This window comes from Leptonychotes weddellii, chromosome 9 (assembly GCF_054177405.1).
Source record: "Leptonychotes weddellii isolate Sample4059 chromosome 9, ASM5417740v2, whole genome shotgun sequence".
NCBI lineage: Eukaryota > Metazoa > Chordata > Mammalia > Carnivora > Phocidae > Leptonychotes > Leptonychotes weddellii.
Genome location: NC_138377.1, coordinates 75804867 through 75820056, shown reverse-complemented (window position 1 = coordinate 75820056; position 15190 = coordinate 75804867). Strand labels below are relative to the sequence as shown.

Genomic DNA, 15190 nt, shown 5'->3' with positions numbered 1-15190 from the left:
CCAGCTTGTGGGGTTGGTCAAGAACCTCTAGCCTGGCAGAGCCAGTCAACCCATCCTTGAAAGACTGCAGCTGAGTTCCCATTCTCCAAGCAGGCACACCAGCTGTCAAGAGAGTAGAGCTGATTTGTGCACAAAAGTAAGCAACCCTGGGCACTTCTAGGGGAGGGGATCTAGGACTTCTGGGGAGGGGAGGGGATCCCAGGAGTTACTTGACTTCCAGCTAATTTCAGAGGGAAAGGATTGGTGTTGTTGTAGTTCAGATATCATAGAAAATGGGCTTTATTTTGCAAATGGCTCAGCCTGTTCAGGTGGAATCATGCAAATGACACATAGCAAGCAGGGAGTCTAGAGAAGACAAAGTATACATATGATTATTTCAAGTGTGATCAGTACTGTGAAAGAGAAGCTAAGCGTTCCAAGAGAGTAAATATGGGGTCTCAGCTAGTTACAAAAAGCTTCTGTGATGAAGTGACATTTCAGTGGAGGACTGGAGAGGAGGTAGAGAGTGTGACCAGGGAAGGGAATGGCTTGGGGAGAGGCTTTAATTTAGGAATTGAGGAATTGGGCAGGCAAGAAAAGATCAGCAAGCAAGTGAGAGGAAGAACGGTGGGCAATACCTCTGGAGATGTGGTCAGGGTAGAACATGGTGGCAGAACGTGTGAACCATGTGAAGATTTTGGACTGTGAAGCAATGCAAGCCATTGGTGAGTCTGAAGCAGGGGTATGACCTCATCAGTTCAGGTCATATATGTTTTCCATTCCCTTGAGAATAATCAAGCTAGGAGTAAAGCCAAGGCTGAGTGAGATTGGGCTGGACTAGGCTATGGCAAATTCTCCATGGTTATGAATGTCTCTTTGGGCAGCTTAGCACATCTTGACACGTTCTTGTATGAATCTCACATTCTGAAGGATCATAAATATTACCGTTATTACCAAATAAAACTGGCTAATGTTTGTGTAGCACTTGAAGGCTTTTACAGACACTATCTATTTGATTCTCAAAGCAACTCTGTGAAGTAGGCCCTGCTACCAGCCCCATTTTATATAGGAGTGGGGTGCTCAGCAAGGCTTACTTGCTTATAGTCAGATAAGTGCTAAATCTCAGAAAGGCCAAAGCAGGATCCTGAACTAATTCTCTAACTCAGAAACCTGTGCCCTATTCATTTGGTCATATAACCGTCAAACAGAAGGCTCCAAAAAACTAATGAAGATTTAGAATATTTACAAGGATGAGTAAGAATATGAATTTGGGGGCTGGGTGGGACTAACAGATTCAATTTTGAACATGTTGAATTTGAAGTGACTACAAGATCTTCAAGTGGAGAAGCCAGTAGACACATACAAGGATGTGGAGCAAGGAGAGGATTATAGTGGGTCTGTTCTGTATTTATTTTAGAGTTAAGGGTCTTCAGAGCTTGCTACCTTGTTATGGGACAAATCTAGTGGATTAACCCTACCAGAGGTTAGTCTACTATCAACAGAGAGATGATTCTATGGTAGAAAAGCTTTTCTGTTCTGGAAACCAAATTTAAAACTTGACTATATTAAGCATTTGTCTTTTAGGGAGAAATCTATAAACAGAATATAATATAATCAGTCGACGAACATGATTTGTAATACCATGATGGATATTGATAACTTAATCATGGGATTCTAACTTAATTAAAAAAACTAGTTGCCGAATATAACTGCTTAGCTAAATTCCAGGTGGGCATGACAATCGTGTATAATGAGCTGGTGTAGGTGGTGGTATGAAAAAATGTTAGGGGTAATCAAAAGCTCAATTTGATCAGTGATGTTTAGGTTTTAAAACTAATCACTTGCTGCTATAAAAGTATACTTTCTAAAGAAGACCACCACTGTTTTGAGCCTACAAAGGGCAGTCTCCTTTGTAGAGGATACTGTATGTGTTTTCTCTCCACCGATAGATTCTAAGCTCCTTTGGGTTAAAGACCACCTTTGTGTGCCTCAAAACTTCTAATATGGTGCCATCCAGGCATTCAATACTTGTAAAACAAAGGAAGGAAGGCATCAAAGTAGTAGTGAAAATTGGGACACTCAGTCTTTTTTTTTTTTTTAAGATTTTATTTATTTATTTGAGAGTGAGAGAGAGAGCACAAGCAGGGGGTGGGGGGCGAAGAGGCAGAGGGAGAAGCAGACTCCTCTCTGAGCAAGGAGCCAGGACCCCGGGATCATGACCTGAGCTCAAGACAGATGCTTAACCCACTGAGCCATCCAGGAGCCCCGGGACACTGAGTCTTAATGAGGCTCTTAGGTTGACCAAATGAAATTTCTTTGGTTAACCTGGATAGTAATATGTGGTTATTTTTGGAGTAACCTCTTTTCTCATCTAAGTCCCCACTCAAATAAGTAAGTAAATAAATAAATAAATAAAATTTGAGATGTGAAAGTTTATTTTTACAAGGCAAAAGCCATTATATTGTTAAAGCTGTATTTTCAAATAAGATGGCAAATTGTTTTATATGGAAATTCGTACTTTAAGCAGGTCCTGTCCTCAATATACAGTATGATTACTACTAAGGAAAAAAATCCCACCTCCACATAGACAAAATAACAGCAAGGAAATTTACCAAAATGTATACTACCCTCTACCATTTAAAAAAATCTATTTTCGTGGCGCCTAGATGGTTCAGTCTGTTATTGTCTGCCTTCACGGCTCAGATCATGATCTCAGAGTCCTGAGGTCGAGCCCCGTGTTGGGCTCCCTACTCAGCACACCCTCTCTCTCTGGCCTTCTCCCCTGCTCATGCTCTCTCTCTCTCAAATAAATAAATACAATCTTTTAAAAAATCTATTTTCAAAATATCTTCAATATGAATTAGAACTTCTGTTACAAAGAGGTGTTTTTTTTTAATTCCGTTTTCCTCAAAAGAGCATATAGTTCTAATACAAGAGATTTTTGCACCAGTAACCAAAGTATATTTTTCTGAGTCAAAGTATTTTTTTTTAAATAAAATAAAGTCCCTGGGGTGTTCAGTAAACACTCGGTAATGAGTAAGTTTAATGTATCTATTGAGGACCATTTCCTAAATACACTCAAAACATTAAAAAAAGGCACAGGATGTGACAGAAAGCTTTGGTTACAATAGGTGTGGGAATTTTCGATGAATCACACAGATTAACCCAGAGAATTAGGCATCTCTTACATACCTTTGACAATGACCAGTGAACGTATAAATAGCTTTATGTTTTCTCTGCAGCACTATTCTTCACCAAACCAAATTCTTCCTTCAGGTGTGTTGACCAAATACTTCTGCTTCTCTCTTTATACTGTGAATCAGGTAAAATACACATGTCCAGATTTCCAGTCATGATCTTCCTACCCCTTTGCTCACTTTCTCTGAAAAACGTTTTTTTTCCTCCCTGATTAAAAACATCTTAACCTCCCACCATGAAATTTTTTTTAATTCAGAAAAGTATAAATAAGGAAATCACAATCATTCACAATCTCACTGCTTTTAAACAATCACAGTTTATATTTTCTTCCATTTTTTAAAAATGAGTCTATGTATATAAATAATATTCTTTACACCATTGAGATAAGCTGCACTGTTTTTCTACCCTGCTTTCCCCCCTCTCCTAGTTAACACTATTTATAGGCATTTCCCCTTGTCATTGGAAACTTTATCAACTTCATTTTTTAAAAAGACTTATTTATTTATTTTAGAGAGAGAGAAAGAGCACGCACAAGCCGGGGGGGTGGGGCGAGGGAAGAGGCAGAGGGAAAGGGAGGGAATCTCAAGCAGACACCCTGCTGAGCACAGACCCTGAGATCATGACCTGAGCCAAAACCAAGAGTCGGATGTTCAACTGACTGAACCACCCAGGCGCCCCTATCAACTTCACATTTAATCAGTGGCATAATAATTCACCATGTCAATATACTCTGTTTTTCAAGATGCAAAGGTCTCCGGGTCCTAACGGGCTGTTCAAACCCATTTTCATGACCACTGGTGAATGACCTTCCTGAGGGCAGCTCTGCTCCTTACTCATCCCCATCTGGACACTGACTATTTGGAAGTGCCTGATACCAGACAGAGCTGGCTGAGAGGGAATTGGGTCCCAAGCGTTAAAGAGAGAGAGGCGCAAAGGGACAGATCAAACCATGCTTTGCCTTCCACATCACTTGAGTCTTCTCAGCTTAAAAAGAAGGCCACAGAAACAAATCCCTCAGCAATTTTTTAAAAGGCTTAGGATAGAAGCTTTTTTCCTTATGCAAAGATGCACCCGGAACAACGGGGAAATTAAGAGCAGGAGGAGTCCTAGGAGGAGAAGGAAATGGCAGCCCCACCCAACTGGCTCAGGATGGGAGAAAAGGTGCTCGGAGGACGACTGTAAATGCTCAGAGACACAATTAGTTTCTGGAATCTTAATACTGATTAGTTGAAGGGCCCAGGCTGACAGAAGGAGGGTGATGGACCAGAGCGAGTACTGGGAATCTGATTTTTCTGAGGTGCTGAATTAAGAGATGGGAGGTGTTTGGGGAGGGTGGGGGGTGAACAGAAGAAACAGGAGAACTTAAATGGTTGGTGATAGTTCACTTTGTAATCTGGCTCCTTCCTCCCATTTCCCCACCTTCATTCAGAAGACACAAATCATTGGGGCACAAATCATACAGCCATTCATTTTCATGTGAGTGGATTCAGCTTAACCCTAAAGCTGTGAACAATCTTTTCTTTAACATCTTGTGACTGAAATGGCCTTGGGAAGTTTGAGGAAGTCCATGAGGATCTTGACCTTTACCACCAGGCGCCCTAGGTACTTGGGAAGCCATTTCTGTGGCTAACCCTGCAGCTGTGGAAAGACCACCTCTTAGATCCTAGACCTTTCTCCTGGCCCAACCTCTCCTCTGACTCTCAGCTCCCCTTAGAGGGTGCTGCTCCTGCCCTCTGAACTCAGGCTCTTTTTTGGGTCCCCTCAGAAACTTTGCTGCTGGGAATGTAAAGAACACTCCAGTCTGGCAGGCACACAGGGCCTGCTAGGAGAGGACACTGAACATGGATTCTGTATTTCTTAAAATTGTGTCCAAAATTGTGTATCCCAGAAACTACTAGAGATTAGGGATGTACATGGTATTCTAACACAAGTCAGAGTTTAATAGAGAAGTCTCAAGACACCTGTTTTATGCTAGATTCTAGGGTGTTTTTGTGCCAAAGTCTAGGGTAATTTTTCCCCTTGGCTATCCCCAACCAAAGCCTAAATGTTATATTATTTTTTTTAAACTATACTTTAGTTAAGCAAGTAATACACAAAAAACATATGCTTGTTATAAAAAGTAAAAAGTTCACATTTTAGGATAAAAAAGGCCAGGTCCCCCTTCACATACTTATGTACTCCCAATCCTGCTCCTTCCTCATGGGAGAGACCTGTTAACAGTGTGGTTAACTGTTTCCAGATAATAATAGATTATATAGAATTTTTTGTTTTATACAATGGAGTTATATAATACATATTATCTGCTGACTTGCTTTTTTAAAAACTTAATCATATATCTTGGAAATCTTTGCATATCAGTGTATACTGGTCTATCAAAAATTTTAAATGAATTATATATAATTTTCCATTCTTGGTATATAAACAATTTATTTAATAAATTCATTAATTTATTTAATTTGTTACTATGCCTTATTCATGGGCATTTAGATTGTTTCCAGTATTTTGCTTTTATGAACAATGTTGCAGTGAACATCCCTACTGATAAAACTTTGCATATGTGTGCAAGTATTTTTTATATGAAAAATTTCTAAAAGAAGAACTGTTAGATCAAAGACAATATCCACTAAGTTTTTTCTTTTTTTTTTTTTAAATGTTTTATTTATTTATTCATGAGAGTCAGAGAGAGAGAGAGAGAGGCAGAGGCAGAGAGAGAAGCAGGCTCCCCGCCTAGCAGGGAGCCCGATGCGGGACTTGATCCCAGGACCCCGGGATCATGACCTGAGCCGAAGGCAGACGCTTAACCATCTGAGCCACCCAGGCGCCCTCCACTAAGTTTTTGATGGGCATTGTAGGAGAGGGAAAACTTCACTATTTTTCCTGCTAGCAATCAAGTTCATTGGCTGGGGACCGATAATTAGACTGATAAAAGAAACAGGAAACACACAGAAGTGTATTAACATGTACATTGCACACACATGGGAGCACTCAGTGATGAATAACTCAAAGCAATGGTTAGAATTTGGGCTTTTATAGCACCTCAACAAGAGAACAAGACATTTTTAGAGAAGTGACAAGACAAAGGAAAAGGACTTGGAGTCTCTAGGGCAGAAAATTGTAGGAAGGTAAATATAGGGGGATACTAGTGGAAGAAAAGGGCCAGTTAATAGTTTGCTATGTAGATTCCTCTGGTGCCATCTCTGGGTTGATGAGGGTCTAGAGCTGTCTCTGGTGATGGGCTTCTGCCCTTCCTGGTAAAGAAGGGAGGAAGGACACCTTTGTAAGTGTATGTCCCGCTTTTAGGCAAATAGGGGGAGTGCCAAGAGCTTTTCTTATATCTGCTTCTCAAGCGCCTTCAGCTCAAAATAATCTTTATGCCATAGGGGCATATTTTGGGATGGCATATGCTGCTCCTCTTCAATATCAAACGATTTCATCTAAAAAATCTGTACAAATTTACACTGCCACCATCAATGTATGAAACAGTCCACTTCCATATATAGCATACTCACAGAATATGCTATTGTTATTCTTTTAAATAATTTAAATGGATCAAAGATAGGATCTCATTATTGTTTTAGTTTGCGTTTCTCTGATTACAGCAAGACTTCTTAATATTTATGGCAACTTTTATATATTATGGATATATATCCTTTGTTACATTTGCTGCAAAGGACCTAAAGATTTAAACTGTATAACCATCCTGGGGACACTTTTCTCCTGCCAGTAGCTATTTGAATTGCTGAGTACTAGGTGTAAACAACCACATACTATAGTTAATCATGGAGATATCATTAAAGGGAAATAGTGTTTCAAAGAAATAGCTTACTAGTACATGATTAACTGACAAGTAAATGGTTCAGAGTCTGAGAAATTCCAGAGAAGAAGAGAGGGACACAGGTGGGCCCAGGAACTGGTTCTGAACTGACCTGCTGGCATTTTCGGATGAGGAGGTTGGGAAGAATCTGTGATTTCCATTGTGTTCTTTAGACCCCTAGGGCTCTACAGAGAAGCCGGGGGACCCTTCCCCACTTCTTCCACCAGAGCAGCTCCTCTTAGGTCTGTTGATTACACTTTCATTTGAATAAAGCACAATATTCCCTTACTTGGGGAAAAAAAAAGTGAAAACCTCCAGATTAGCACCACAAGCCAGAGGTGAAAAGCTAGGCTCTGAAGTCAAACTGTCTAGGTTTGAATGACAATTTTGCCACTTACTAGGTATTTGACACTTGGCAAGTTACTTAATATCACTGATGGTCTGTCTGCTCATCTGTAATATGGAGTTAATAATATCTTGTTGGGTAGTTGTAGGGATAGAAGGAGATAATGCATATAAAGCCTGGGCTTAAAAACACTCAATAAAGGGTGCCTGGGTGGCTCAGTTGGTTAAGCGACTGCCTTTGGTTCAGGTCATGATCCTGGAGTCCCAGGATCGAGTCCCGCATCGGGCTCCCTGCTTGGCAGGGAGTCTGCTTCCCTCTCTGAACCTCCCTCCTCTCATGCTCTCTATCTCATTCTCTCTCTCAAATAAATAAATAAAACAAAACAAAACAAAAAACAAAAAAACCCCACTCAATAAGTATTACCCAGATATAAAACTATTGTTACAGGTGTTAAGATATCTCCATGTTCCGAAATGCTTGGGGAGGATTTCGTGTAAAAGGTGGATGCTGAGTTTTGCTGGAAGAATGGAGACGGTGGGGATGTAGAGATTGGGGAAGGGACCATCCAGAGGAAGAGCCAGCCGGGCATGATCTATTAGGAAGACACAACATGAATGAAGCAGTTTATTTATGGGCTACTGGGAGATAAGAATGGATAGATATGTTGGTAGAACGTTATGGAGGGCTTTGAATGCTTGACAAAGAAATTTGGACTTGAACTTTTAGATAATGTGACATTTTTCTTCTTGCACACTTTAAGAGACACAGAAACGCTGCAATAGTCTCATCACTTAGGAATCTTCAAGTGCTCTCACAAAGACATACCCTTTCACATTTTTTTAAAGGGAAGAAATGAAAAAGAATGACGTATTTATGAAAGCACTAAACTGACAATAATAATGAGAAGTGGGAAGAGACAAGACACTGACAGAGGAGCTAGACTAAATGCAGGGACAAAGGCTGGAGAAGGGAAGGAGCCGAGTGCACCTGATGTTTGGTGGCAGGTACCAAGTCTCACGGCTAGCTGTGCCTCAATAATTTACCCTTTGTTATCTCTGTCTGGAGCTTTCCGGTCTTTCACCGGTAGCCTAATTGCCTAGGACATTGCTGGCTGTAGATGCTTTTAACCTGCCCAGTCTTCATCCAAACTAGCTTTAGGAAGCCCTGGAAGTCAAGTGTTTACTAGCCTGTCACATGCCCATGGATGCACAGGGAGGTCCCTCTTTTCTTCTTGCGAACACCTTTGTTTGGGTCCTCTTAGCCTTTTATCTAGGTTATTACGACAGTCTCACTGCCTTTCCCACCCTAGACTTTTGCCCTCTGTTTGGGCTACATACCATAGCCAGATTAATCCTGACCTACAGCTTTGATGGTGCCACTTCTGTTCAAAAACCTGCCTCTAGTCAAAGTAACATTTTCCCCTAAATACAAAAGGAATACATGTTCAAAGCAAAAGCTTGGACAATACCAAAAAACTCCAAGGAAAGAAAAATTTTCCATAGTGTCACCACCTAAAGATAATCCGTACCATACCAAGTTTGAGGCTTTTTATGCTGCTTTTTAATACCTCATGAATTATTTCCCCATATTCTTTGTTCTTTTTGTTGGTTACATTGAAATGAGAGGAATAAAGTTTACGTATCCAACTCTTACTGTAGGATATTTGGGTTGGACTGAAGATCCTGTTGTTTACGTTTTTGTACACAAATTATGATTTTTCTTAGGAAAAATTCCCAGAAGAGGAATTTATGGCTCAAATGTATTTACGTTTTAAGGCTTTCTTTTCTTTTGTAATAAATACTGATAAATTGCCCTCAGAATGGTGTACCATTTTATCCTTCCACTGTAGATAGGTGTACCCATTACTACTGAATCAAAGAGCAGCATCTTGGGCTGGAGTCAAGCACCCCCTCAGGTTGGCCCTGCTGCCCTCATGGGCTTCTCTCTTCCCCTACAGCCCTCTTGCCAAGTTATTCTCCTCTTACTTTATCCATGCTGCATATGTTACTTCAGCAAATATCTCAGAGCACTACCAGGGAAGGCAGGAGACTGTGAAAGTTAAGAGGGAAGGCTCTGGAGCCAGGCTGCATGGGTTTGAATCCCAGCTCTGCCCTATAACTTCCTGCATGTGGGGAACAATATTAACACCTCCACCACAGGGTGGTTGAAAGAACAAGAATGATTTCAGACACATAAAATGCTTCTGATGGTGCCTGGCATGTAGTAGGTATTCAGTGAGCATTAGCTATCATCAATAGCAATTATGAACCATGCTCCATCCTAGGCATGGGGGATCCAGGTGTGAGAAAACGGCCAAGGTCTCTGCTTCCGCAGAACTAATTCTAGATACTATTTAGTGCCCAGCAGAGAATAAAGAGGGTGTTATGATGGCAAGCAATAGGGTGAGAGGTGGGGCATCATACTCAGTGGCTGAAGAAAGCCCCTGTGCAGTGGTTCCTCTGAGCTAAGACCCAAGGGCCGAGATGGAGCCATCCTTGAGAGCAGGGCCACCTCAGTCTTTGGTCTCAGGGGGCAGGAGCTTCAGGACTCATCTCAGAACTCATCACAAGCAGATGGCTGTTTAAATGTCCTCCCTGTCTCCCCCCAACACTTTTTAAGGCTAATAATACATAGGGGTATATTTTGATCCTTTAGCACCAGGAGTCATGTAGCTAGGGCTTACTCTCTTCTCACTCAAGTCATTAACCCTGGTGGGCCCGTGGCTGAGTCAAGAAGGCCTCATGGGTGCTGACGTGTTTTTACTAATTGCTTCTGCTTGATTTCCTGCTTTGTTGAACCTCTTCTTGATCCTCTTGCTTTTCTGTTCCTGCTCCCTTGAAGGACCTCCCTTTTGTTCTCTGAAGTCACTGTCTCCCTGACAGGAAATGCACTTTAGTGAGCCAAATGCGTGATGGCGTTAAGTGGAATAAAAAAGAAAACCTGAGTCTCCAAAGGAAAACGAGTTTTCTCCATAAGCTACAACCTCAGGCACAGAGAGGAAGGCATCCTCCTTCTTGCTCCTCCCCTTTCCTTCCCAAACCAAGAACCTGCCTGGGTAAAGGGAGAATTGAGTTGGCCGCCCTCAGGAGCTATGCTTCTAGCTGTGAACAGCAACCAGCAAAGGGCTGCCCCCAGTCCTGTTCCCTCCCATGGAAGTGATGTAAGCACGCCTGGGTGCTCTTCACTGCCTCCTTTGGAAACCTGAGCTTTCAGGGTGGAATGGCCACTGGGCACTATACATGGGGTGGAGGCCTCCTTCAGAGGCCCCGTGGCTCCTGGCATGAAAATGTGAGACCCCTCAGGGACAGAGAAGATGCAATCAGTTTCCACCAGTATCTAGGCCAGTTGCTTTCACACTTTTTGATTATGACCCACAGTTTACATCATGACCCGGTTACACATAAAATTACACTTGCTCTCCTTATGGTGATACACTGAAAATATGGGTCACATTTCTCTAAATTGATTTTCAAACTACTAATGGAGTGGGCCTGATTTTTTTAAAAAATGTTGTTAAGTAACTCAAAGGCATCTGTCTCGGGTCTTGCCCTGACTTTTCTTGTTCCAATAATATAATTATTTAAGTGCCTAAGTTACATTGAGAGGTTTAAAAACTTTGTACTATTTGATCCAGTAATTCATCTTTGAATCTACCTCAAGGAAAGAAGGTTACAAGAAGGGGGATCAAGGGGTCACCAAGAACATTCTGTTTTTAGCCAAATATTTAACAAACTTGTAGGAAAGATGCAAATATGAAAGTTGGATTTGATTTTAGACTGTGAAAGATATTTTTTTTAAAGATTTTATTTATTTATTCATGAGAGACAGAGAGAAACAGAGGGAGAAGCAGGCTCCCAAGGAGCGGGAAGCCCGATGCGGGACTCGATCCCAGGACCCTGGGATCATGACCTGAGCCGAAGGCAGACGCTTAACCATCTGAGCCACCCAGGCGCCCTGTGAAAGATATTTTTTAAAGATCTTTTATTTATTTGGCAGAGAGAGTGAGCAAGAAAGCATGAGCAGGGAATGGGGCAAACCCATATAGGCTGGCTCCAGAGCCTTCCCTCTTAACCTTCATAGTCTCCTACCTTCCCTGGTGGTGCTCTGAGCTATTTGCTGAAGTAACATGTGCAGCATGGATAAAGTACGAAGAGAATAACTTGGCAGGGAGAGGGAGAAGGAGGCTCCCCACTGAGCAGGGAGCCCAATGAGGGGTGGGCTTGATCCCGGAATCAGGGATCATGACCTGAGCCGAAGGCAGATGCTTAACTGACTGAGCCACCCAGGCGCCCTTGTGAAAGACATTTTTAAACACCTAATCCACTTTCCTCATGTAAAGTATTAGATGTAGTCACAGGTAGTTGAACAACTATACTTAAAGAGTATTTCCTAATAGCTCAGCATTAACCTGGAAGAAAGCTCTAACATGATACTCCATTGGCTTCTGACTTAAGCTCTAATGCTCAGAACCATCTTATCACCAGTGACTTGGATGAAGAGCTGGAAAACACTTTAGGCAATCCCCAGATAGCAAGGTAAAGCATTGAGTGAAAGAATTAGGATTTAAGAAGTCCAGCCAGGTAGGAAAGATGGGCTGAAACTAGCAAACTGAACTCTTTTAGCAAAAACATAAAGAATGTATGTGGAAGTTCAGGGGTGCCTGGGTGGCTCAGTTGGTTAAGTGTGTGCCTTTGGCTCAGGTCATGATCCCTCCTTCTACCCCTCACCCGGCTCGTGGTCACTCTCTCTTAAATAAATAAATAAATAAATAAATAAATAAATAAATAAATAAAATCTTTAAAAAAATGTGGAAGTTCAAAATGTGAATGGCACAAAAACCAGGTGGGTGCTAACATTTGTTTTTCCTCTAGGATGCTGTTTGGCAGCATCCTCAGCCTCTATGCCCAGTTGTGACAACCAAAAATGTCTCCAGACATTGCTGAATTTCCTCTAGGGAACAGAATTTCTCCAGTGGAGAGAACCACTGAGATAAACTGATACGCTACTCGGGAAAAAGACCTAACAGATTTTTGTTCACAGTAAGTGCAATAAATACCACCAGCAAAAATAACTAAGCAAATGAAATCTGAGGCTGCATTATTCTAGCACTATGAGCGATTGGATTCCTGAGGGCTTACTCTCTACCTGCCACTATAGTAAGGTCTTTACATGTGAATCCTCACTCAACGTTCACATGAACCCTATGGGGTAGGAATACCACTGTCTCCATTTTTCAGTGGAGGACACGATGTCTAGGACATAAGTGACTCACTCAAAATCTCACAGCTGAGGTGGTGAGAGCCTGCGCTCTGGCCCATTGAGCTATGAGAGACTTTAATCCGTATATTAGGTGTACACCTACAGGAGCATCCTGGGAAGAGTCAGTGCCCTCATACACCTGGAATGTGGCTGACAGGTGAGAAATAAGCCACCCACCCAGGATCTTAAAGCCTGTAGCTGAGGTCCCAGCCTCCAGTCAGCTCACTGACTTAACTTGTACAAAATTCTAATATGCTCTTTCTTCTATCAGCAGGACAGTAGAGTAAGTTTTGGAAAGACTGTCAACAAAGGTGGTTAATAGTATGCGGGTGGCCTTTCAAGGGTTAAGTTTCAGCTCTGTGGAGACATTTCTCTTCCTAGGACCCTAATTCTTAAGCCCTGTAGCTCTGGGTCCAGGGGCAGAGGTCATGAGGATCACAATCTTCCCACTCCAGGGTCAGGGCCTGCTACATTGCCCTCTGAGGCCAGACTGTGAAACTAGGAGGCAGGGCTAAGGTCTGGACGGAATCCTACCAAAGTCAGAGCCAGGGTGCTGCGGCTGGGTAATGACCTATCTCCTCCCCCACCCCCCTCCAGCGGAAGCCTTGGAGCTCAGGTCTGTGGACCTGCAGAGCCCGAGGAACAACAAGGAGCATCACACACAGGAGATGGGCCTGAAGCGGCTCATTGTGCGGCGGGGCCAGCCCTTTGGGCTCCAACTACATTTCAACAGACCCTTCCACTTTGGGACAGACTACCTCACCTTTGTGGCTGAGACTGGTGAGTTCACCCAGCCCCAAGGCAAAATTCACCTGTAGGGCTCCCACCTCTCCTTTCTGAGTGCTCCCTCCCCTAACTTGTCCTGGGATCCCCAGGACCCTATAAGTGATGTTAAGGAAAGATTTGGCCAACTCAGAAAACTCAGATCAGAAAATCTATCCAATTGTGATAGAAACAGCTGATTTTTCAATATGCAACAGACACTGTGCTAACTTTATACATATTATTTCATTTAATCCCCATGATCAGAGTTTCAGGTAGGTACAGTTATTATCCCATTTTTCAGATAAAAAAACTGAGGCCCACAGTTGGCTTTGCCCTTTGGCTTTGCCCTTTGGCTTGCCCAAAGACACCCAGTGGCAATAAAAGCCTTAAGCCAAAAGGATTAGCAAGAAGGTGAGGGTCCTCCCAGTCTCCCTGGAATCATGTCACATAGATTTTAAACCTCACTCTGGGATCATTCTCTCCCACACTGGACCGGCGTCCATGGAGTTGCTGGGAACCCGAGCCACCTTCCCCCTCACCCAGGCTCGAAAAGGCAATGTCTGGAGCGCTTTTGACTTCACCATTGACACCAACTCACTCTTAGTCTCCCTTTTCACACCAGCCAATGCAGTCATTGGTCCCTACACTCTGAAGATAGAGATTTCTCAGGGCCAGGGTCACAGTGTGGTTCACCCACTGGGGACTTTCATCCTGCTTTTTAACCCTTGGAATGCAGGTATGACTTGCTCACAGGCTGTAATGCTAACCTGATCCACTGGGAATGCTTGGTGAGGTTCTTCTGAGAAAGCCCAGAAGATACAAGCCACCTATCTATGCCATGTATTACCATGTGCTCACTAAAAACCACCTTCACCACCCCCCCCAAAAAAATGAATGCCATGATAAAAATGAACATGGTGTCAGGTTAAGTGAAATAGATTAGAAAATGGAACACAATGGGACCCTAATTGTATTACATATATGTGGAGAGAAAGAATGGTTGGAATACACCAAATTGTAACGGTGGGTATCTCTGAGTAGTGGAACTGAATGATTTTCATCATCTTCTTTCTGTCATCTGTATTTTCCAAATCTCTACAACAAGCTTTCTACTTTTACCATCAGCAAATGATAATCATTATGTTCAAAGAACAGAACCTATCACTGGCCTCTAGAAAAGCACAGTAGACTTTTAAGGCATCCAGTCTTGATTTCTATTGCCATCAACATGTTCCTTCCCCTATTATCCTGCAGGACACTGTCATCAGTCTTTTAACTTTATTACTCTGTTTTTTGCCCCCTCCACTATTTAACCACTCAGAGGATGATGTCTACCTGCCAAGTGAAATACTGCTGCAGGAGTATATCATGATGGACTATGGCTTTGTTTACAAGGGTCATGAAAGATTCATCACTGTCTGGCCCTGGAACTACGGGCAGGTAACTGTCACTGAAAGTGGGCCTGGGGCGGGTGTCCTTAAGTTGGTTCTTAATCAACTCTAGTAGCCCATGAAGGGCCACTAACGTAAGTAAGGGTGCATGGCGCTAGGGCAATTTCCCATCCAGTAAGAGAGGCAAGGAAGGAAGGGGAGATGTCTTGCAAGGTTTTTGTTTTTGTTTCAAGATTTTTAAGTAATCCCTACACCCAACATGGGGCTCGAACTTACAACCCAGAGATCAAAAGTGGCATGCTCTACCGACTGAGCTCCAGCCAGGCGCCCCTCAAGTTTTTAATATTTTATATAAAAAACTTCAAACATAATCCAAGTAGACAGGCTACTAAAATGAACCTATCTCTCAGCTCCAACAGTGAGCAATTTATGGTGAAT

The 15190-nt window shown here is 42.5% G+C and overlaps 2 protein-coding genes across 2 annotated transcripts in view; one reads left to right on the top strand and one right to left on the bottom strand.

The window, feature by feature from the left end:
- Positions 1–3484, bottom strand: part of MAPDA (N6-Methyl-AMP deaminase) — a 57908-nt gene extending 54424 nt beyond the window's left edge. The window contains exon 1 of the mRNA XM_081829533.1: positions 3172–3484. The gene's annotated coding sequence lies outside the window, so the exon portion shown is untranslated. The remainder of the gene's footprint in view (positions 1–3171) is intronic.
- TGM7 (transglutaminase 7) overlaps positions 644–15190 on the top strand; it is a 21922-nt gene continuing 7375 nt past the window's right edge. The window contains exons 1-6 of the mRNA XM_081831854.1: positions 644–704; positions 12688–12753; positions 13194–13372; positions 13848–14097; positions 14683–14863; positions 15163–15184. Coding sequence (XP_081687980.1) covers positions 644–704; positions 12688–12753; positions 13194–13372; positions 13848–14097; positions 14683–14863; positions 15163–15184 — 759 coding nt within the window. The remainder of the gene's footprint in view (positions 705–12687; positions 12754–13193; positions 13373–13847; positions 14098–14682; positions 14864–15162; positions 15185–15190) is intronic.